Source organism: Salvelinus alpinus, chromosome 8 (assembly GCF_045679555.1).
Source record: "Salvelinus alpinus chromosome 8, SLU_Salpinus.1, whole genome shotgun sequence".
Lineage (NCBI taxonomy): Eukaryota > Metazoa > Chordata > Actinopteri > Salmoniformes > Salmonidae > Salvelinus > Salvelinus alpinus.
In genome coordinates, this window is record NC_092093.1 from 62740781 (window position 1) to 62764487 (window position 23707).

At 42.3% G+C, this 23707-nt stretch overlaps 2 protein-coding genes, 1 long non-coding RNA gene and 1 other non-coding gene across 10 annotated transcripts in view; 2 read left to right on the top strand and 2 right to left on the bottom strand.

Annotated features, from left to right (window-relative positions):
- Positions 1-221: 221 nt before the first annotated feature.
- LOC139583419 (uncharacterized) lies at positions 222-5790 on the bottom strand. Of its 3 annotated transcripts, XR_011676556.1 has the most exons (4): positions 5215-5790; positions 3013-3050; positions 1448-2714; positions 222-1316 (listed from the first exon to the last, which is right to left on the bottom strand). It is a non-coding gene; the product is annotated as an uncharacterized lncRNA (long non-coding RNA). The 3 variants fall into 3 exon arrangements; XR_011676555.1 differs by having other exon boundaries at positions 1448-3050; XR_011676554.1 differs by lacking the exon at positions 3013-3050 and having other exon boundaries at positions 1448-1623; positions 5215-5787.
- Positions 5791-11841: 6051 nt separating this feature from the next.
- Positions 11842-11927, top strand: trnay-gua (transfer RNA tyrosine (anticodon GUA)). Its single transcript is given in 2 exon segments — positions 11842-11878; positions 11892-11927. It is a non-coding gene; the product is annotated as a tRNA-Tyr (tRNA).
- Positions 11928-12012: 85 nt separating this feature from the next.
- On the bottom strand, positions 12013-21306 carry LOC139583422 (dnaJ homolog subfamily C member 5-like). 3 transcript variants are annotated; one of them, XM_071414491.1, is made up of 6 exons: positions 20551-20655; positions 17363-17406; positions 16795-16917; positions 14566-14779; positions 14173-14347; positions 12013-12814 (listed from the first exon to the last, which is right to left on the bottom strand). In XM_071414491.1, exons 3-6 carry the CDS (start codon positions 16899-16901, stop codon positions 12726-12728), a joined length of 585 nt encoding a protein of 194 aa, XP_071270592.1. In that variant the 5' UTR covers positions 16902-16917; positions 17363-17406; positions 20551-20655; the 3' UTR covers positions 12013-12725. The 3 variants fall into 3 exon arrangements, 1 of the variants encoding a protein (XP_071270592.1); XR_011676557.1 differs by lacking the exons at positions 12013-12814; positions 14173-14347; positions 14566-14779; positions 16795-16917; positions 17363-17406 and adding exons at positions 18341-19316; positions 20823-20937; positions 21167-21306 and having other exon boundaries at positions 20551-20671; XR_011676558.1 differs by lacking the exons at positions 12013-12814; positions 14173-14347; positions 14566-14779; positions 16795-16917; positions 17363-17406 and adding exons at positions 18341-19316; positions 20823-20936 and having other exon boundaries at positions 20551-20652.
- Positions 21307-21332: 26 nt separating this feature from the next.
- Positions 21333-23707, top strand: part of LOC139583420 (high affinity 3',5'-cyclic-AMP phosphodiesterase 7A-like) — a 44638-nt gene continuing 42263 nt past the window's right edge. For all 3 annotated transcript variants that reach the window (XM_071414487.1, XM_071414488.1, XM_071414489.1), the window contains exon 1: positions 21333-21470. In XM_071414487.1, coding sequence (XP_071270588.1) covers positions 21333-21470 — 138 coding nt within the window. The remainder of the gene's footprint in view (positions 21471-23707) is intronic.

Here is a 23707-nt window from a genome sequence, read left to right on the forward strand (position 1 = left end):
TTATCTAAAAAACACTGTTTTGTTAAAAATCTATTTTTTACGCTTTAGTGCGTGTACTTTACTCTGTTTATAGTTGGGATATCGCTGGAGGACATTTTGTATTTGAAGGACTTTGCATTTGCCATTTCTGTCGAATGCATTCAGTTGTACAATTGACTAGGTAACTCCCTTTCCTTTCCCTTTAATGCAAATAAAGACAATATAAAAAAAACAAGAGAAGATTGCTTTACGTTGAGGTTTAATAGAATGAAATCAAAGGAATATTTATGAGTGTTAGAGCACAATGGAAAGGCATGTATCTTACTCATAAAGACAACTCTAAAGCAGCTCATAGAGAAGATTACTCTGAGGTTTACTTGAATGAAATCAAAGCCATAGTTATGATAGTGTTGGAGGACAACTCTTCATACAACAAACGTATTCACACACTAACTATAGCAATTAGTTTATGATACAAGACATATTCACCGCGATTAGAATAAATGGTTGGCCTTTGTGCAACATTTACACAAAATAGTAATGGACAATAATATATACAGTGATATCCAGCAATGTATGTACAGTAATGTAAAAGAATGGACAGTACCTGTGAAATAAATACAAATCAAACGAGTCCAAACCACTTCCATTAATGGAAATAGATTTTCAGCTCCTATTTATTTCTGTGTGTGTGTGTGTGTCTGTAGAGTCATTCCCCCTTCTTCACCATCCATCTCCACCTTTCAGTCACATAAAAGGCAGTAGATATTTTCCTGCCACTCAAGGCAAGCCGGTATGTGTGTGAGGGCTGATGGGGCCTTGTTTCAGCGGCTGGTGGCTGCACAGATGTGTACAGGTGGCTTTACAGATGTGTACAGGTGGCTGTACAACCTGTACCGACGGCCGGAGGGATGCTGCTCTAAGGATTTTTTATTTTCTCAGTTCGCCCATTCCTCACTCCTTCCTCTGCATCGAGGCCTCCAGCTCCCATTGAAAGAAGGCAGCCGCAGCAAAATCCTCAAATGGTATCCTTGAATTGGTGAGGTTTTCTGCTGTGGAAGTGCAGGTGGAAGGGGATGTGGCAGTACGTTACTCTCTGCAATAACATAATGTCACAGCTGTGCGTCTCTAGAGATTCTCTGGGCTGGTGTTAAGAGCACAGCAGATCCACCCACTTCAGGGTCTCTTCCTCCCTGTGGTGCTTGACCAGTAGGACATCACTGGCAGTTCTAATGGGCTCTGTCCATGGGCCGTGGTCCATGATGAAAAGGCAACATCTCTTGATGGGCCCAGTGGAGAAGCTTTCAAGGGCAGTGGCAGAGGTGGGCTTGGCAGATCTGAAAGAGAGGCACAATATTATTTTTAATGACAAAGCCTTTACTATACACTAACCTAAATCAAGTGTGTGTGTGTTAGAATGAGTTAGTGCCTGCACACATAATTATGTGTGTGATTTCATTTGAATTACCTGTATCCAGCAGGAACTCTTCAGAGCAATCCTCTTTTGTTGTGTCAGGAGCTGGTGCCAAAGGGGAGGGGAACAGGACAACCTGTAGGGAGGACCACTGTTAGAGCTGGGCCTGCGCTGCTGGGCCCGGATCGGTCTCAGCAGAGGAGAGCCAGGTCATGCATGTCATCCCTCTCCTGAAATAGAGGCCCAATTACCTTAAATGAGAATAATCATAAAGCTAAACTATGTGAGTGAGTGAGCGTGTAATTGAGAGGCGGAGAGTGAACTGTGTGATCATGTCACTGTGCTGTTTCTTTTTTGTTGCATTCAGTCACTTAATGCACAATATGAGCTTTTCCTGACTGCTCAGTGTACTCGCCATGGCAACCCATGGTGTGTGTGTGTGTGTGTGTTCATATGACACAAAAGCTTGTCAAGCTGACCGAGTCCTTGTAGTAGGACATTGAAAGATTAGCTTTGGCATCAACTACTAGTGTACAGTAGAAAGGATATAAAACATTCAGATCTGGATTGACATAGGGTTAATCATGTGAATTTACAAAACCTCTAGGACTTATTCATCACTCGACTTTAACAACAGATGGGGCCTCCCGAGTGGCACAGTGGTCACTAGAGATCCTGGTTCGAGTCCAGGCTCTGTCGCAGCAGACCGGGAGACACATGGAGCGGTGCACAATTGGCCCAGCATCTTCCGGGTTAGGGGAGTGTTTGGCCGGCAGGGATGTCCTTGCTCTAGCGACTCCAGTGGTGGGCCTGGCGCTGACACGGTCGCCAGGTGTACGGTGTTTCCTCCAACACATTGGTGTTTCTGGGTTAAGCGGGCATTGTGTCAAGAAGCAGTGCGGCTTGGTTGGGTCGTTTTTTCAGAGGACGCATGGTTCTTGACCTTTGTCTCTCCCGAGTCCGTACGGGAGTTGCAGCGATGAGACAAGACTGTAACTACCAATTGGATACCATGAAATTGGGGGTAAAAAAACATACATTTTTAAAAATGAGTTTAACAACAGATGTAGGTTACATTGCAAGTGTGTACACACCTCTCAACCCTTGTGATATACATTAATTGGCACAACCGTTGTTGACAAATGCATTACGTATCTGTTGTTCCACCTGAGTGTAGACTAAGCCTGTTCATGTTCCAATTCTTGTCAGTGACTCCAAATCTAAATATCAACTTGAGTGATCTTAATTTTACTCAATTCGAAGTCAGATCTCTGGTCTTTCCTGCTAGGGTCAAGCGGCTTCTCGTTCGGGAATGGAGGACCTAGGATAATGGAATATTAACATGAAGTATGCATAACTTATAAAGATATATACGGCACCCACAATGGTGGCAGCTTTTTGTTTGCTGTGTGTTTAAAAACAATAGCACACCATGCTCAATATAATATATGGAAATCATTCTCAATCTAAGTATCATCTGTAAATGAATGACACCAGATGTGTCTCATCTGACTTAGAATTGCTGATACTATCTTTGTCTATTTTTTAAAAGAAAATCTGCCACTGAAGCACACACTTCTATCTAGTGAGAGTGCACAGAATATTTTAGCTTTAATTACCTGGTTGTACCATTGAAGACAACTTTTTCATGGGACACCTGCTGGTATGGATAAAGGCTTGAGTATTTTCACTCTTTAAAGCAGGGAAATAGCTAAACAATTGACACCACCACAGCTGCATGAATTGGTGATCTCTCCATATGTTTATCTATCAATTTCTAAGCCCAACTAGCTAGACAGAAGTTTTCAGGCTGCATTGTTGTCAATCAGTAAAGGTGTAACTTAGCTAGCTACTGTAACGTTACTGTACTAGCCTACTGTAGCCTACAACCAAGCTAGATAGCTAGCTACAAAGAAAGCAATCAATTTCATCAACAGTCTTTTTAGCTAAATATATGTAGCTAGTGTGATCGCATGCTAAACAACTTAAGAGATGATTAGAAAGTTCTAAAAGCAAAAGTGACCCCTGTCTTTTTGGGGAGTGCTGCTCTGCTGGCGAACTGGATCTAGACTAGAGAGGCAGCTAAAGTTAGCTAGCTAGCTAGTTAGCTTTGTGGCTAGCTATCTTGGACATAAATGAGAGAAAACAATTGCAGTTGTGTTGTTCCCAGATGGTGAAATGCCAGATCGTTCTGTAATAACAAACTTAAACCTCTACGAGATCAGTGTACCCCCCGCGGGACAGTTGAGCTAATGTAGGCTAATGTGATTAGCAAATATCCCAGGACATATCTGATATGGGCAGAAAGCTTATATTCTTGTTAATCTAACCGCACTGTCCATTGCAGCTATTACAGTAAAAGAATACCATGCTATTGTTTGAGGAGAGTGCACTTCCGAACGTGAAAATGTATTAATAAACCAATTAGGCACATTTGGGCAGTCTTGATACAACATTTTGAACAGATATGCAATGGTTCATTGGATCAGTGTAAAACTTTGACACATACACTGCTGCCATTTAGTGGACAAAATCTAAATTGCACCTGGGCTGAAATAATACATTATGGCCTTTCTCTTGCATTTTAAGATGAAGGTACAAAAGATAATCACATGTTTTTTTCTTTGTATTATCTTTTACCAGATCTAATGTGTTATATTCTCCTACATTCATTTCACATTTCCACAAACTTCAAAGTGTTTCCTTTCAAATGGTATCAAGAATATGCATATCCTTGCTTCAGGTCCTGAGCTACAGGCTCAGATTTGGGTATGTCATTTTAGACTACATAAAAAAAAAAAAAAAGGTCTGATCCTTATTAATAAAGTACAAAAGGGAAAATAAATAAACATAAATATGGGTTGTATTTACAATGCTGTTTGTTCTTCACTTGTTGATCTTTTTCTTGTGGCAACAGTTTACAAATCTTGCTGCTGTGATGGCACACTATGTGTCTCTAATATGATCATACATTTGGCAGGAGGTCAGGAAGTGCAGCTCAGTTTCCACCTCATTTTGTGGGCAGTGTGCACATAGTCTATGGTGGCCTTTCTCAATAGCAAGGCTATGCTCTGTACATAGTCAAAGATTTCCTTACATTTGGGTCAATTACAGTGGTCAGGTACTATGCCACTGTGTACTCTCTGTTTAGGGCCAAATAGCATTCTAGTTTGCTCAGTTTTTTATTTTTATTCTTTCCAATGTGTCATGTAATTATCTTTTTGTTTTCTCATGACTTGGTTGGGTCAAATTTTGTTGCTGTCCTTTGGTTCTGTGGGGTCTGTTTGTGTTTGTGAACAGAGCCCCAGGACCAGCTTGCTTAGGGGACTCTTCTCCAGGTTCATCTCTTTGTGTAGGTGATTGCTTTGTTGTGGAAGGTTTGGGAATCGCTTCCTTTTAGGTGGTTGTAGAATTTAAAGGCTATTTTCTGGATTTTGATTATTAGCGGGTATCGCCCTAACTCTGCTCTGCATGCATTATTTGGTGTTTTACGTTGTACACGGAGGATATTTTTGCACAATTCTGCATGCAGTCTCAATTTGGTGTTTGTCCCATTTTGTGAATTCTTGGTTGGTGAGCGGACCCCAGACCTCACAACCATAAAGGGCTCTATAAGGGTTCTATAACTGATTCCGGTATTTTTAGCCAGATCCTAATTGGTTTGTCGAATATATTACACCCATAGCGATAAGACTTACCATCGAGATGAATAGGAAAAGTTAAGGAAAGTTAATCTTTACTATATCAGGCTACCGCTATAGCGCGTGGCTGGCCATGCCTGCGCGAAATAATGCCATAAAGTAATTTAAATGTGTACTCACATTAACTTATACATGGCCACGCGCTGGGACGGAAAAAGCTTTGGAGAATGCGGGCATCGATCCCGCTACTTCTCGCATGCTAAGCGAGCGCTCTACCATTTGAGCTAATTCCCCACATAGCTAAAAAGGGAGCAGTGGATAAAATGAATACAGCAGGCTATCTCGAGTGCTGTTTTGACTGTAGCTACAATGTTGCTACTTCCCTCGCAGTGAAACATTTTCAGGCAGTTCTTTCTCGGCACTGGCACCTATGTGAAACTAGTCACACTAGTGGAATGTTAAGGAAAGTCAATCTTTACTATATCAGGCTACCGCTATAGCGCGTAGCTGGCCATGCCTGCGCGAAATAATGCCATAAAGTAATTTAAATGTGTACTCACATTAACTTATACATGGCCACGCGCTGGGACGGAAAAAGTTTTGGAGAATGCGGGCATCGATCCCGCTACTTCTCGCATGCTAAGCGAGCGCTCTACCATTTGAGCTAATTCCCCACATATTTATAAAGGGAGCAGTGGATAAAATGAGAAACGGGAAAAGTTTTGGAGAATGCGGGCATGCGGGCATTATTTTGAATGCGAACCGCATTCAAAATAAAAGTCCCTGATTAAAAAAACTTGATATTGCACTGTGAACGTATGACATTTCAGAATTGCATTGGGAGCATAATTATATTTCACTGTACAGACTTACCTATGAATTGTGAATCAGTCTATTCAGTGACACTCACAAAACACAACTGTAAAGAGTTAACACAAATATTAGTGTCATAGCTCTTATTGCTGGACTCTGAAACCATTGTAAAATTAACCACATGAAGCTTACCAGTCAACCTACTATGTGTATTGCACATACATTTTTCACTGAAAATGACACCCACAGAAAACAACTGTGAAGTTTACACAAATATTAGCATTGTAGCTCTTATTGTGCGGTGCCAGGATAAAGTGACTAAGGAAATCGGTGAGGGGCCAGAGGTGGCACAATTTTGGGGGGGTTTTGCATTGGAATTATTTCTGCTTATATACCACAATAAACATAAAGTTAAAATGCAGCGACTTCTACACCATTGATTGAGTGCTTTTGAAGTGACACTGGCGCTAAATCTGTAGCTTAACTCCGCTGCGCTGTATCAGTACAATGGATAGTACCCTACACACTAAAGTACGTTTTGGTAATGAATTTAGGCTACAAGATAGATAGGGTAATTCACCTAGAGTATTACTGACAGCCTATGTGAATGCAGCCGTACACACAGCTGTCTTACCAAAATAATGCAAACTAAATGCTGAAAGTAGTAGCCTAGTTATTAATGCATGCAAACAAAATTACTGGAAAATAATTTGGCTTAGAATACTGACACGACTGCGAATGAGAACAAATTAATGCGAACAAAACAAAACAGCTATACCAAGTAGGCCTAGTAAACACAATAACAGATCAATAATGGCATGGAAAAATCTATATTTGGGCTAGTTACATTTACAGTAACAAATGCAGTAAACAAAAGGTGAATGGAGATCAAATAACCAAAACATAGCCTACACCCTAAAATCATGGGTGATATAGCCATTGGCGTCATTCCATACCCTAGGTTTTTGATGAAATGACGCCAATGGCTAAACCACCCATGATTTTTATAAAAACAAACCAGATGGCCTCCCGAGTGGCACAGCAGTCTAAGGCACTGCATCACAGTGCTTGAGGCGTAAATACAGACCTGGGTTTGATCCCGGGCTGTGTCACAACTGGCCTTGACCTGGAGTCCCATAGGGCAGTGCACAATTGGCCCAGTGTTGTCCGGGTTAGGGGAGGGTTTGGCTCATAGTGCTCTAGTGACTCCTTGTGGTGGCCTGGGTGCCTGCAGGCTGACCTTGTCATCAGTTGAATGGTGTTTCCTCCGGCACATTGGTGTGGGTGGGTGTTAAGGAGCACGGTTTGGTGGGTCATGTTTCAGAGGACGCATGACTTGACCTTCGCCTCTCCCAAGTTGCAGCGATGAGACAACATCTTAATTGGATATGACCAAATATTTTTTTTAACTACTCGATTTTTTTCCCCAGAAGAGTTGCAGCCTCCTTGATGCTCTGTGGAACTTCCTGAGTAATCGATCATTCAATTCTCCCCGAAATCTTCTTGTAAGATCCCCATGCTTCATCTGTGCCGACTGAACACGTTTGTCAAAGTGGAAAATTTGTTCTCGCATGTAGCTGTGGACGCACCAAAAGTCAATCCATGTGTCAGAGCAGTAAGCATGGTCGGCATAGCGGAGAGAGGCCCAGAGAATCGTTGCAGGATATCTAGTGGTGTCCATTTGACCTAATTGAACCAGGTGCGGGCGATTTCAGTCTGCAAAAACTGGCGAGCGACATTAAACTCAGCTTCCAAGCTTCCACCAAATGTGTTTTGCTTTGATCCAGTAGTGCTTTCGCCAACCTTTTTTACATCTAGAAAGTCATGGCTCTCTGGGTCAAGGGCACACAGGGCCTCCACCAGTTGGCTGTTGCATTCGCTGAATCATTCTGACATTTCACCAATGACAGCATCCAAGAACAGTCTTTTACACTCAGTCTCTTCTCCTCTGTCCTCCTGGCCCACTGTACTGTCCACCACGTATTGCTGGATATTTATACATACATAACTTTGTTATTTGCTTGGAACTGGTGGTGCGTCAGTGCCATTGGCACGGAACTGCGCCCAAATGTCTTCTCGGCGCACTCAAATGCACTACGGACAACTTTGACTCCAGTGTAAAGATCTGTTGCTTTTGCCTTGAGCAATTTGTTTGGAGGGTTGAGAAGACTGAGGATTCTGTGCGCCATGGTGGCTTTAAACTTAAAGCCGGGTCTGTCACTGCCTTCAGCAGCCCTGTAGCCTCGAGTTTTACTTCTGTGTAGTACGAACACATGCATTTGGTGTCAGAGAGGAACTTCACAATGCTGTCACAACTTTTAACAACCACTGAGACAGGAGCCAGGCTTTGTTTGGGTACTTTGGAGAAGCCAATTTCTGATATCCATCGTGGCAGTGGCAGATTAGCTGGTTCGAGCTAGCTAAATAGACAAGCCTAATAAGACCAACGCTTTTTACAGCAAGCTAAGAAGCTAATTAAAGTTCGTAGTGGTGGGGTTTGATGCAGAGTTGAGTGAAGCAGCTTCAACGGTAAACTTGACACCGCCCTTATGAATCAAAATAAAATATTACAGGCGAAGGCATATCACATTATTCACTTCTCACAGATGAGAAGCATTTTTTCCTGCTTTTTATGGAAACCCAATGAAATCATACCTAACCGCCACAGTGGCTTTCCATAGCCCCCTACACACATCGTGGCGCCCTCTGTCCATTGGGCTGACACAGCACAGCGGAGATACAGATTTTGCGTCAACCTGTCACTCAATCATTTGAACTTTTTTGCTTTTATTTTTTTAAATATAAGAACATAAAACCGAGGAGCACAAGTTTCAACTGAGGGGGCTAAGCCCTCTTCTTCCCCGTTATGGAACCGAGCCCGGGAAATCACCTGTAGGGTGCAGCCTTACCTATGGGTTGTGGATCAATGAAATTGGGTATCAGTCTACTTAGTAACACCCACAGAACACAACTGTGAAGAGAATACACAAATATTAGCATCATAGCTCAGGACTCTGAAACCACTGTGAAATGAGCCACATTAAGCTTAACAGTCAACCTACTATATGTGTATTGGACATTCATATTGCACTGTACAGGATTGAGGATCAATTAAGTATCAGTCTTCTCAGAGACACCCAGAGAACACAGCTGTGAAGAGTTTACACAAATATTAGCGCTGTAGCTGTTATTACGGGACTTTGACTGTGGGAAATCACCTCCCCAGTCAGCCTATTGTGCGTATTGACATTCAAATTACACTGCACAGCCTTAACTGTGAATTGTGGATGAATGAAATGGTGTATCAGTCTACTCAGTGACACCCACAGAACACAACTGTGAAGAGATTACGCAAATATTGTGTTGTAGCTCATATTTTACTTTTTTAGTGTGAAATTAACTAATTATTGTCTTTTGTTGCATTTATATAACAACATTCCTATCTTGTTAATGATTATTTAGTCCAAATATGACATGATTCCACTATTTGTAATCAGTGGTGTAAAGTACTCAAGTAAAAATACTTGAAAGTACTACTTGAATGCTTCGCAGGACAGGAAAATGGTCTATTTCACACACTTATCAAGAGAACATCCCTGGTCATCCCTACTGCCTCTGATCTGGCGGACTCACTAAACACATGCTTTGTTTGTAAACTACATAAATAATGTAAATTATGTCTGAGTGTTTCGAACGTGCCCCTGGCTATCTGTAAATTTAAAAAACAAGAAAATGTGCCGTCTGGTTTGCTTAATATAAGGAATTTGAAATTATTTATACTTTTCATTTTGATACATAAATATATTTGAGCAATTCCATTTACTTTTGATATTTAAGTATATTTAAAACCAAATACGTTTAGACTTTTACTGAAGTAGGATTTTACTGGGTGACTTTCACTTTTACTTGAGTAATTTTCTATTGAAGTATCTTTACTTTTACTCAAGTATAACAATTGGGTACTTTTTCCACGACTGTTTGTAATAAACTCAGAAAATAAAGAAACCTTTTCCACGACCCTGTCTTTCAAAGATAATTCGTAAAAATCCCAATAACTTCAAAGATCTTCATTGTAAAGGGTTTAAACACTGTTTCCCATGCTTGTTCAATTAACCATAAACAATTAATGAACATGCACCTGTGGAACGGTCTTTAAGACACTAACAGCTTACAGACGGTAGGCAATTAAGGTCACAGTTATGAAAATTTAGGACACTAAAGAGGCCGTTCTACTGACTCTGAAAAACACCAAAAGAAAGATGCCCAGGGTCCCTGCTCATCTGCGTGAACATGCCTTAGGCATGCTGCAAGGAGGCATGAGGACTGCAGATGTGGCCAGGGAAATAAATTGCAATGTCCGTACTGTGAGACGCATAAGACAGCGCTACAGGGAGACAAGACGGACAGCTGATTGTCCTCGCAGTGGCAGACCACGTGTAACAACATCTGCACAGGATCGGTACATCCGAACATCATACCTGCGGGACAGGTACAGGATGGCAACAACAACTGCCCGAGTTACACCAGGAACGCACAATCCCTCCATCAGTGCTCAGACTGTCCGCAAGAGGCTGGACTGAGGGCTTGTAGGCCTGTTGTAAGACAGGTCCTCACCAGACATCACTGGCAACAACGTTGCCTATGGGCACAAACCCACCGTCGCTGGACCAGACAGGACTGGGAAAAAGTGCTCTTCACTGACGAGTCGCAGTTTTGTCTCACCAGGGGTGATGGTCGGATTCGCGTTTATCGTCGAAGGAATGAGCGTTACACCAAGGCCTGTACTCTGGAGCAGGATCAATTTGGAGGTGGAGGGTCCGTCATGGTCTGGGGCGGTGAGTCACAGTGTCACCGGACTGAGCTTGTTGTCATTGCAGGAAATCTCAATGCTGTATGTTACAGGGAAGACATCCTCCTCCCTCATGTGGTACCCTTCCTGCAGGCTCATCCTGACATGACCCTCCAGCATGACAATGCCACCAGCCATACTGCTCGTTCTGTGCATGATTTCCTGCAAGACAGGAATGTCAGTGTTCTGCCATGGCCAGCGAAGAGCCCGGATCTCAATCCCATTGAGAACGTCTGGGACCTGTTGGATCGGAGGGTGAGGGCTAGGGCCATTTCCCCCAGAAATGTCCGGGAACTTGCAGGTGCCTTGGTGGAAAAGTGGGGTAACATCTCACAGCAAGAACTGGCGCAGTCCATAAGGAGGAGATGCACTGCAGTACTTAATGCAGCTGGTGGCCACACCAGATACTGACTGTTACTTTTGATTTTGACCCCCCTTTGTTCAGGGACACATTATTCAATTTCTGTTAGTCACATGTCTGTGGAACTTGTTCAGTTTATGTCTCAGTTGTTGAATCTTGTTATGTTGATACAAATATTTACACGTGTTAAGTTTGCTTTTTTGCAGTGTAGTATGCATTTGCATTACTTTCAATAAGGGACTTTTATTTTCAAGGCGAACCGAAAATTCCACTATTGTGGTTAATTCTTATTGTGGCTAGCTTCACATATGTGGCACTAGCAGTCTCCGGCTCACAGAGTAACGGTGTTGCTAGCTAGCTTCTATGGAAAATGTAGGCATTGACAATGGTAAATTATTGTTACAGCTAGCATACTTTTAGGTTACACATGGCCACATTATCTTCGACTTGACTCATGCTAGCTAGCTACAAAGAGAACTCTGTGCAAGCTAGCTAAGTGTGTCGAATGCGTTTGAAAGTCGTTGGCTAGCTAGCTAACAGTTACTGTAACTACCTATGTGCATAGCTAGATAGCTCGTTTGTTTTTATACTTCATTTAAATATGTGACTGCTAAAATTAGGTCAAATAAACAATTTTGTGATTGAAAAATGTAGTCTAATAATATATTTTATTTAACCCAAATTAATTAATGACAGAAAGTAAACTACACAACTTAGCTAGAATGCCAGCCAGAGAAGCATCTTAACGTATAAATTGCCCACTGTGGCGTTTTTGATTGTATCCCCTTCGATAGCTCAGTTGGTAGAGCGGAGGACTGTAGAGGTTAAATAGCGATCCTTAGGTCGCTGGTTCAAATCCGGCTCGAAGGAGGACATTTTTTCTTACCTGATTTATGAAACTCCTTTTTACATGTTTGAAAAACTGGCAATGTGGTTTAAAAAATAGATGCTAAAGTAACATTTCAAAAAGGGCAGTCTTTATTGCTCACATGACAAAATACTGACATCTCTCAATTCTTTCACAGCCACACCTTTAAATGCACAATTCTATGGATACTTTGTATTTTGTTCAGAATAAATAACAAACAAACACAAAACACAATGCACACAAACTAACACTCATTCAGAATTTACAAAGTGTAGTCAAGGGGTGGAATGTAATTGGAACCCTTTTGGGATCTACCAGGTCAAGGAATGAATCCCCTCAGACCTGGGTTCAAATACTATTTAGGGTGTTTAAATTACTTTCAAATACATTTGGAAGTAAGTAGATATGTCTTATTTGAAAAGACAAGTAGTTGAATCTGTTGAAACAACAACAGCAGCAACCTCCTTAATAAGCTCTGCCTACACCACTCCTACCGTATCAATACTACTACTATGTATTTGAAAATACTGAAATAAAATGAGTGAAATACACTCCCATGCGTTTAACCCAGGTATTTGAAAATTGTTTTTGAAACAAGTTAAATAGTAGGCTATTTATAGGAAATTATTTGAAAACACTTTCAAATACTTAGTTTAGTTGATTCGGGCCACATTATTTGAAAATACTAAAATACATTGAAAATAAGTATTCAAATAACAAATACTCAAATACACGTATTTAAAGCCAGTTCTGGAATCCCTATGACATCACCAGTCCTCCGATCTTTCTTCTCAGTTGTGTTAGGTATAGGCCCGTCGTCCGTCACCAATCAACCCGGTCCTCTCGCTTGCATTGGTTGGCTGCTGTATTATGGGGACGTCGTCAGCGTCTGGAGAAGGTAAGATCAACTCATCAGTGCATCCGTTTACGTTGTTGCAGTATGTTGCACAGAACTAATAAAATATGTCATATCCTCCAAAATGTTCCTAAAAATAGGCCTAGGACACTATCTATAGTATAGCTGATCCTGTTGAGACTGGGGGATGTCTTGACTGTCCTGTTGTGAGGGGGTGACGGCTACCTGTGTCAAGCCTCTTACCTCCTGCTGCCGGTTGTCCTTTTGGCACCACAGACTGGGCACACTATGTCAGCCTGGCTGGCTTGAAGGGCAGTTTTACAACTTTGGTTGTAAAGTCCCCGTTAATCAGTTCAATTACCATGGGCTATGCCTACAGTAGGAGGTCCTATTCATATTCATAAGCAATGTGTTCTGAAGCCAAACACATGAGTAGGCCTTCTCATCATCCTCCCATGGGGACTGAGACTTTGCAGTGAGTGCCTGAAACCAAGGCCATTGTTTCCCTTTAATCGTGAGATGGGGCTCAAAATAACTGCTATGGAAACACATTTAGAGACGTGACTCAGAGGCAGTAATTATCAGTTGTATCTGAGAACTGCAGAGACATGGGGAAAAACACACACCCCACCTCCCACAGCTAACTGGCACCAGAGCAATTTATCATATCCAAACATCTGGCACAAATATATCAAGTATATTTATTTTCATTAACTGGCTGACTTGGTGTGTTTGAGAAAACATATTTAAAGTTCGTCTGTGCCATTCCACTGTCTTTGTGCCCTAGCATCAAAGTCACTTTGCAGCATCAAATGCTTTTCCATTAATAGATGAGGTAGTATTGATACGGTAGGAGAGTGATGTAGGCAGAGCTTATTAAGGAGGTTGCTGCTGTTGTTGTTTCAACAGATGGATAATAAAACTGCGAGCTATAGGCTAATTCTGAAGCAGTGAGAGATAGTGTGTGAGGCTTGCGCATGGTAGAAGTTGCCTTTAGGCACAGATCTAGGATCAGCTTACCATCCTAGAGTCCTAACCTTAGCCATTAGGAATGTGAAATGCAACACTGACCTCAGATCAGTGTCAACGGGAAACTTCATCCTTCTCAGTGGGGCTCACCTTATCTCTTTGTTACAACACCCTGACATTGTAACTGTGCTGTGTCACTTTTATCCCTAGCTACATGTACATATTACCTCAATCACCTCAACTACCTCATACCCCAGCACATTGACTTGGTACCGGTGACCATTTTATTGTGTTACTATTTCCTTTTTTTGTGTGCTAATTTTCTTCCCTTTTAACTTTGCATTGTTGGGAAAGGGCTCGTTTCACAGTAAAGTCTACACCTGTTGTATTTGGCACGTGACAATGTTATTTGATTTGCTCACCTGTCTCCATGTCTGTGCGGATCTGCTCCTCCAGGTCTTCAGGGGACACGTAGGTGTCGGGGTCCTCCTCTCCAGGAGTTTTGGGTTTACACTTCCCACAGCAGCAGTTGAAACAGCAGCACAGGCAGCAGCAGAAGTAGCAGCCTGTTAGCACGCCGCAGACCGCAAACAGACCCTGTGTGGAGGACGGACATAGACCATTCACTATTAACACATGAACATAGACTTTCCTTTTTCACACACACACACACACACACACACACACACACACACACACACACACACACACACACACACACACACACACACACACACACACACACACACACACACACACACACACACACACACACACACACACACACACACACACACACACACACACAAACCCACCTTTGCCCACCAACTGGAGAGCATGAAATAAGCATTGACGTTCTCCTCTCCAAACTGCTGTGCCACGTACAGACCGAGGGAGCCATAGCTGTCGTAGATGTTCCTCTTGGAGGCATCTGACAGCACGGAGTGGGCATTGTTGAGCTCCTTGAATTTATCTGTGGCGTTCGGGTTCTCTGGGTTCTTGTCTGGATGATATTTCAAAGCAAGTTTTCTAAATAGTAAAAAATATTACGAAATTGAAAAGATGATGCAATCTGAAAGGCTTAGCTAACAGAAATGTTGTTTTCATTGTTACTGTCTTGTTATTTAATGGTCTTATCTAATGCGTTCAGTAAGAGGCAGCAGTATTATCTCCCATTAGGTGGGGTTAGAAGCCTGCTCCCTCACACCCATCAACACACACATCTGCCAGGCATTGGTATATTAGTTCAATAACCTTCAATAACCCCAAAAAGTTGTAATAGCATGTATAGTACAATTAAAAATCTTAAGTCAGGCTAGAGAATATGTAAATATTTAACCTACGGTATATAACTGAAACACTGAGCTAAATGCTGGTGCCCAGTGCTATACATGGTATACCAGTTTGCCATTTTGGCTTCAACTGCAGTTGTTCGTTTTTTGGCATTAGGTCCATTGGAACCCTTGGTTGACAGACACCATGAAATAAATATAACTACAGTCACTTTTACATAATAATTTTTTTTCTCACTCTCTTTTTTTGCTGTAAATTATAATTTCTCATCAACATTTCATGACGCTCTGAAGCACGTCTGCTTGTTTATTTTTAATGAAGCCAAGAGGCTCTGAAAATGCTGCTATGATTACATATTCATTAACCACAAACAAGGGCTGTTCAAACGCTAACCATTTGGATGGTTCCTGAAAGTGCAATTAATTAAGAACTACTAATTGTGATGGCATCTGTATGACTCGAAGTCTGAAGTGAATTTATATTATAAGTCATTCGATTCTGACTTACTACATGTTGGAATGCCTTACTACATAATGGAAATGTATTGGTGAAATGAGAGAGAAGTCAATGTATGAACGAGGGCTTGACAGGCATATTTTGACTGAAATGTAGGTTATAGGATAAAAGAGTTATCTTAAACAAAATCTACATTCAAATGTAGAATTACATTACTAAATATAATTGATAACGGCTTGGGTTAAGACAATTGATTTGGAATAGGTCTAAGCATCAAAGGTTCCTTTCATACTAACATTATTGCACAATAACCATATTAAAGTTGAGTACTGAGACCAGTGAGTTTTATCAGCAGCTCTCCATATTATAGGAAGTCTGTCCTGCTATTTTATTATAAGGTTGAGGTACTACTTGTTGAGTGGGTATATAGCAATTTGTCTGCTGCAATAATGCTAGGGTCATACAATTCCCAACAGGTTGCGGATATCATAAGGTGAATGCACCAATTTGTAAGTCGCTCTGGATAAGAGCGTCTGCTAAATGACTTAAATGTAAATGTAAATGTGACAAGCTTCCAAGTACACCCACGCTTGTGTGTGGGACACACACACACACACACACACACACACACACACACACACACACACACACACACACACACACACACACACACACACACACACACACACACACACACACACACACACACACACTCTTGATATGAACTGAGTACAACGAGGGGTACCATCTGTTCTGTAGTATTAATATTTTAGTTTTATGGAAGTCATATTGTATTCATGCAGCTGTCTGACAATCACTTGCTGTGATTCTAAAAGGTCTTGTAGCAGTCAGTCACTCTGTCTCACAAAGTTATTATTTTTCTACATCTGTGCCACGCATCCCATTAAAATGATTCCCTCTGACCTCCATAGACATTGGTTGTTACATGACGTTTGTTTGTGCATGGTTACAGATCAATGTATAACCTGCGTCGATGAAGAAAAGGATCTTTGCTTACAAACCAAAATCCAACAGCATTACAGTATTTCCAGTTATATGGATGAAACTTTTTATAAGAGTCAACATGCTGAAGGGTTGTTGTCAGTGATGTAATATGCAGTCCAGTTTCTCCATTGAGGCATCAGGTTATATGTTACTCTACAAAGCCAATGACTCCAAATGGTGGGTCCTCGCTTCAAGGCAACAACTAAATCTTTAAATGGGTTGCACATGCACAAACACACAAGGAGCAAGGATTTTGTGTGTGTGTGATGTTTTTGTGTGTGTGTGTGTACCTGTAGGACTTCTTGATGTCATCTGGTGTACAGGTCTTGTCGAGGCCCAGGACCAGATAGAGGGCCTCTCCTGAGGTGGACAGGGAACGTTGCCTTTGCTCTGACATCTTTTCTCACCATTACCTGCACAACACATCAACCACAATGATTTTCATATGATACCTGATGTTGACTGTGCGGTTGTTCAGCTGATCCCCTGATCTGCCAGTAATTGTATACTGTTCACACAGCATCTCTATTCATTATTGATAGAACTGTTGTAAATATTAATTTAAAAAAATTCCCACAGGGAACCTACAGTTCAATTGTTTCCCAAACTCTCCCTCACTATGTTTTATCTTCAACACTCTATTTGTTCCAAGAGTCACTAAATACATTGTCCAAATTTATCAGAGAACACCAAAATGAGAGAACCTGTCGCCTTACTGTTGAAACATGGACTAAGACCTCAAAAACCAAACAACAGAACTCAAAAGACTTAAGATACATTTTTGCCAAACACATCCTCTGCATTTGTCCACAGTTATTCCTATCTCTGTCTCTGACTTTCCCGTTCCTCTCCTCCTACCTGTTCCTCTGTCCAGGCCGTCAGCTCCAGTGCTTCAGTCGTCCCTGTGAGAGACAGACAGGTCAGTGGAGTCAGGTGTCTGCTCTGTGGAGGACTAGATCAGCAGATGAGATGAATAAAACATACAGGCAGATAGTCATGGGCTCACATTTCAGCAGGCCTCGCCGCCAGTGGCCCTAACATTGTTACCTGGATGTTGGGTTGGGGTTTAAAGGGGACTCGGATGTAGGTCTACTATACTGCAGGATACTGACGTGTTTGGGTGGAATAGTAATGGTGTCAACCGGTTGATGACTGTCTGAGAGGATGGTGAAAGATAAGGTAAAATATTTAATGTAATGTTGTGCTTTTTAGTATACTATCTGTTCAGTAGGCTCGATAGGGTTCCACCATGGTTTTCACAAGACCTCTGTATTCAGTGACACAAGAGCACCACCTACTGGAATATAGAAGAAAGGTAAGATACTCCCCCCCCCCCCTGCATGAATACTCTTCTTCCACAAGATGGCAATACATACATGCAGGTTTTACAGATGAACATGACCAGAGGTAAACACGTAACTCCATAAAGGGTTTGCAGGTGGACTCAAAGTTTACCGTAACAATATAAATAGTTTTCACCTCAGCTCAGTGTATATAAAGACTAATGATAGCAATAGTAAAAGGCAAGATGGCGCTGACAGACATGGCAGCTCTGGTTCTAGTTCACTAAGTAACTTTGCAGTATTTTGTTTTTTTGTGTGTTATTTTTTACATTATTAGCCCAGAACGCTTATTGTTTTACAAGCATTTCGCTACATCCGCATTATCATCACCTAATTATGTGTATGTGACCAATGCAATTTGATTTGATATCTAATCATTTAGATCGGGTAAAGTTATCAGACAGTTATTCTTTCAAGGAGTGGTATATCACAGTTGTAATTTATTGTTTATGGTGTTGAAAGTCCATAGAAAACCACAGATTGGCATGAAGGATTGGATTCAAATTTTATTGACGGTTCATTTCCTGATAAAAAACAGTCATGTTTATTGTTCAAGTCTAGACAAATTAAACGTGTGGGCTTATTACATCTGAACATGTTATATAAGGAATGCCACTTTTTGCCAATAGTCAGTCGCTCTTATCTGTATCATCAATTAGCGCTAGCGACTCCTCTGGTTCCCTAAAGGCTGTCACAGACAAAGGAGGGGGTGGGAGGTGTGGGGGAATTGCAACAAGATACTTGTAGCTGCTTGGAGAATCAGCAGGTATGCAGCTAACCTGTCCCTGGACTCCATGCTCTATACTCCGCGCCCCCTGGGCTTGCCGGGTGCCTGATGCAGCTGAGCATATCTGCCTAGGGACCAATATGTGTGTGCTATAAAGGAACTGTTGGAGGAATTAATTAACAAATGTTTTCCTACCCTTTCCCACAGACAGTCACACTCATGGGAGTGTGTACACATACACACACATGCATGCACACACTTATGTAATTTTAGAGTGATCAAGTGGTTTGTTGAAAACATTTAGTAAAAAATATCAAATAAACACCAACCTCAACTACACTTTTTGAAATGTGTATGAAAAATGCAGTTTATTAATCACCACAGCTAGGCCCAGTCATTCTGACCCGTTAGAACGTCACCAGTCGATATCTAGTCTAATCTAATGGGTCTGGATTGGCTTGTCCTTTGCTAAGGTTGATATGGGGTTCTACTATCATGTGCCTAGTCTTCGCTGAGGGTGAGTGACTGGCTGGTGGAGTGATGTGGCACACTGTTGCTTCAGTTGCCTGGAAAAGACGCAGAACCTCCCAAGGAGTGTGATTGTGTGGAATTGCATTGAGAGTGCCGTAGAAGAGAGGGAGGGAGGGATGTAGTGGAGGAGAGGCCAGAGGGGTACTCATTATGCCCCTCAACTGGCATTCAGCCTGACTGTTGCCATGGTACACCTCAGCCACCAGTTCTCCTGCATAAGACAGAAAAAAAAGTTGAGTAAGAATGTATGTAGAGGTGGTTCTTAGAACAGTGTTTTCAGGGGAGAATTCTGGAATGGAATGGTTTGTTCCTTGACTTCATGGAAAGAAGGTATTATTTAGGTCTAGCCTACTACTCACACGACATGACAATAGAGACCTACTGGACAATAGCCACTGTCTGCAGGTAATAGGTGTTAGTAATGGATATAGGTCAGCCTGACATTGATGCAGGACAGGCGGAGTATGAGTTCTGTTCTCTCTCTCTCTTGCAGATACATCTGTGGGAAGTTCTCCTTCCTACTGCGTCAGTTGAAATGGCGTGGAAACCATGTTGATTCAACCAGTGTGTGCCCAGTGGGTGGTTGCCAGTCTGTTTAGCTAATATTCCACTCCATTCCTTGTATTCCATGTTATGTCAGTGCTAGAGGCGTAACTAAAGACACGCTGATTCGAATGCAGGCTGTATCACAACCGGATGTGATTGGGGCTACCATAGGGCGGCGCACAATTGGCCCAGCGTAGTCCGGGTTTGGCTGATGTAGGCCGTCATTGTAAATAAGAATGTGTTCTTAATCGACTTGACTAGTTAAATAAAGGTTACATGTGCCAAAGTATGCATAGCTAGCCAGGCTATCAATGAAGGTAGGGTGGTCAGTAAAGATCGATACAAGTCATTTCAGATGTAAGTAGCCTCTTCTTGACTTGTATTATATTAGTCTGAGCTATCAGACACCCTTTAGCTTTTATAAACAGATCATTAAAAAACATTACTTTTGTATACTGGAAGTGTATTCCACTAAATTCCACCATAGCCTCACATTGAAAACTGGAGTCCCACTTCTCAAGTACGCTACAACTGGATGACTCACGCAAGAAAGGTAATCACATGCAATGATGTGGACTGCTCTAGGGCAAACCCCATTGTGCTGGAATACCCTTGTGGAGATCCGCGCCGTCCGTGAACGACTGCTCAAATCAGTATCGGGGATCGCCCTGGACGTCTAGCCAATAGCGTAGCTTGTTGCAAACGAAGTCTATGCCATTGTCCAATCACTATAGATGTGACATTAGTAGCCATGCTGCAATTGGATAAATTGCACAAGGGCGTTATGCGGTCGCTCGAACGGTTCCATCTCTGGCAGGTGGTGTGTTCGAGAGCAGACTAACGTAAAAAAAAAAAAAAAGGAAGATAGCTAGCTAGGTAGTTAAAGGAGATACATTTACCTTGATTCACATTTTTGCTTTTTCGTTGCACTTAATATTGTTTGCCGGACGCCGACATTTGCGTGAGATTGACGTCGGGTTTCCCCTTGAGCCAGCCACTTTCTGTTGAAATTACACAGTGCTGCATTGAGTGAGACAGAAGTGTGGTCAATTACGGGTACTATTTATACTTGTATTGTGAAAAAAGACCGAATACATATTGATAATGTTTCTTCTGGCACGTTAAATGAATATCACCAAACCACTGTAAAGGCAACTTCTCCAATATTTACCTCGTAGGATTCCTTTCACTTCATCCACCAGTGCTGTATATCGGTAGCTGTCGTGTTTTGAGGGGTCGTTCGTTCCTTTTGTTTAGATTTTGAGACGTATCACGATGGATCACGTCTGAGAGGAGTTTTGGACAAAAAATGAGTACGCGTTTTTATAAAGATGCAGAAAATATAGAGGCCTCGTCTTTTGAGGGCCCAAATCTGTGTGGAATAAGGAGCGAATGAGCAGCATGAAAATAATCCGAATAGAATGGGACCAAATGAGACGAGAAACATAGACAATGTATCAATGACGGCGATTTTGTCAAGTTTAAAGTCGCCTAGAACAAGAACAAGTAGCCTACCTTACTGCTGAAGCATTACAACTGATCCCCCCACAAAGGAGGGATACCGCTCTGCAATCAACCCTATTCGTTTCCTGCATTTCATTTTCCATTCTATCAATTCATTTCTGTTTATTACATTTTTTAAATTTGAATTTTGATCTGGATCCAGCTCTGACTTTGTTCAATGGAAGTATGTTATCAGCTGCCGGTTTTGCCTCTAGACAGGCCGGTTCCTAAGCATGTCCTCAGCCGGAGAGGAGCCATCAGTTTCAGCTCCAGCTCGTCTCTCTTCGGCGCTCCTGATCCAAGACAGCTGTCTCAGGTACTACCTAATTATTTGACCTGTTTCGGTTTCAAATACACGGTTTCTGCACGCCATATTGACACCACATAATCAAGTTGATGACAAATGTCATGTACTACCTAATAACCAGCTGTTGAATCGCTTCTTTCAGATTCATGAGTCGTATGGGAATCCTGCAGGTGCTATCAATTTGCAATGTCACCCTGAACCTGTACAACATGAACCGTTTTCAATGATCAGTTAATGCAGTCACGTTCCAATTCTGCACATACACATAACTGTACAGTATCGTGAACATTGTCTGTATTGTTATTGTCGCAAGGCTTAGTGTTCGTTGCAACAACTGTCTCCTACCAGTTGTTACAATGTGTGCGCCAAGGAATGTGTTGCCTGTTTACTTTGTAGTGTGTTCCAATCTAGACACGTTAACAGACTCGCGTTAAAATATTGAGCCGCATTGGATAACCTATTCCTTTAGTTCTTATCCTCCAATTGCACAGTAGGCCTATTAATGGCATAGTTGTGCAATGTCGCTTAGGCCTATGAGTTTCAGTATCTTTTGATGCAAAGTTTGGTGCAAGGAAGCCAATAATATATTTGTCATTATAACATTATATTAATATATTTTCAATTTGGTAAGTCCTGGAACTGATAACAAATGACTAAAGTAATCAACTAATGATGATGATGATGATGCCAACTTGTATCATGTTTAGTAGTTCATAGTCATCCTACAGAATAGTTATACATTGCACTTTTGTTCAAGTCAGCCCCCTCCCCCAATTTAACTCCCATGGCATTGTAACACATTAATCAGGCAGTGAGACGTGTGTTTTGTGTTCGGGTCCCATCCGTCTTCGGTGGGCAATCCATTAGTCTTTTGTCAAGTCCACTGCTTCACATAACCACCCACGTGTCTGTTTTCAAATCACACTCATTGACAGATATACAGCCCCTCTCTGAGCCCACCTTTCTCTGGCTCTCAGGATAAATGATTTTCTGTCAGGTGTTGTAGAATGTGCGCAGGGATAGATCAACCAGACAAGCTACATCCATCCATCACTCCGGGCCCTTTGTGTTCCATCATCCTTGTAGAAGTGGTGTGTGTGTTAGGGTGCATTGTGGGATAGTAGCGGGTCCGGTTGTGTGGGCTCACATTCTAGTGCACTGGTCTCTGATGGACCGTGCTTCACAGACCCTCCCCACTGAAGGACCCCCGGAGTCCCGACCCCCTAGCATAGAATTTGTTACTAGAACGGATAAAGTCCCGCTCAATTTTCTGATGCGATCATTAGTTAGTTGAATATTCCAAATGGCTGCCATGTTACACCATGTAACGTTGCTTTGAACGGGGGATGTCCCTTCTGCTCATTCTAGTTCTATGCCCCCTGTGAGAAGACCATAGTCAGCAGGGCGCTAGATCAGATGGCCCTGTGTACAAATGCACTGTAGGGTCCATTGTGCTCCTGGGTCGTGTTTGCCCCTTGTTTCTCTGGAGTGGGCCACAGTTCATTTGTAATGGGTGGCTGTGTGCTGTTGGGCTCTTACAACGAGCTACAGGCTCATTGTAGTGTTAAGTGGGGTTACTTGAAATGATGATTTGCATCAGATTTAGGTTTCATGTGAAGAGATCAGCACTACAGAGGGAAGACTCGTCCCAGTAGGAGAGGGAAGACTCGTCCCAGTAGGGGAGGGAAGACTCGTCCCAGTAGGGGAGGGAAGACTCGTCCCAGTAGGGGAGGGAAGACTCGTCCCAGTAGGGGAGGGAAGACTCGTCCCAGTAGGGGAGGGAAGACTCGTCCCAGTAGGGGAGGGAAGACTCGTCCCAGTAGAGGAGGGAAGACTCGTCCCAGTAGGGGAGGGAAGACTCGTCCCAGTAGGGGAGGGAAGACTCGTCCCAGTAGGGGAGGGAAGACTCGTCCCAGTAGGGGAGGGAAGGGAGATGTTTGCTTTTTCAAAACGCACACCATCGCTTGCCATGGTGCGACTACTGTCCCTATAAACATTTGTGTTTTTCTCCCACTGTTTGGCCATAAGTTTGAGTCTTTTCCTCTGTGGTCACTGCAGTGTTTTTTCTGTGTGGTTCTGGTACCAGTGTACTTGGTCCTGGTGTTTGTGGAAGCAGGGACATAGGACGGGCTAGAGCTAGCGTTACTGAGGGAGCCGGTTCAACATGTGCCCAGTTTGAGGCCAGTGGTTTTAGCTCTCTGTCAAACTCAGATCTCACTCACTCACATTTCCTCTTGTAAACAGAC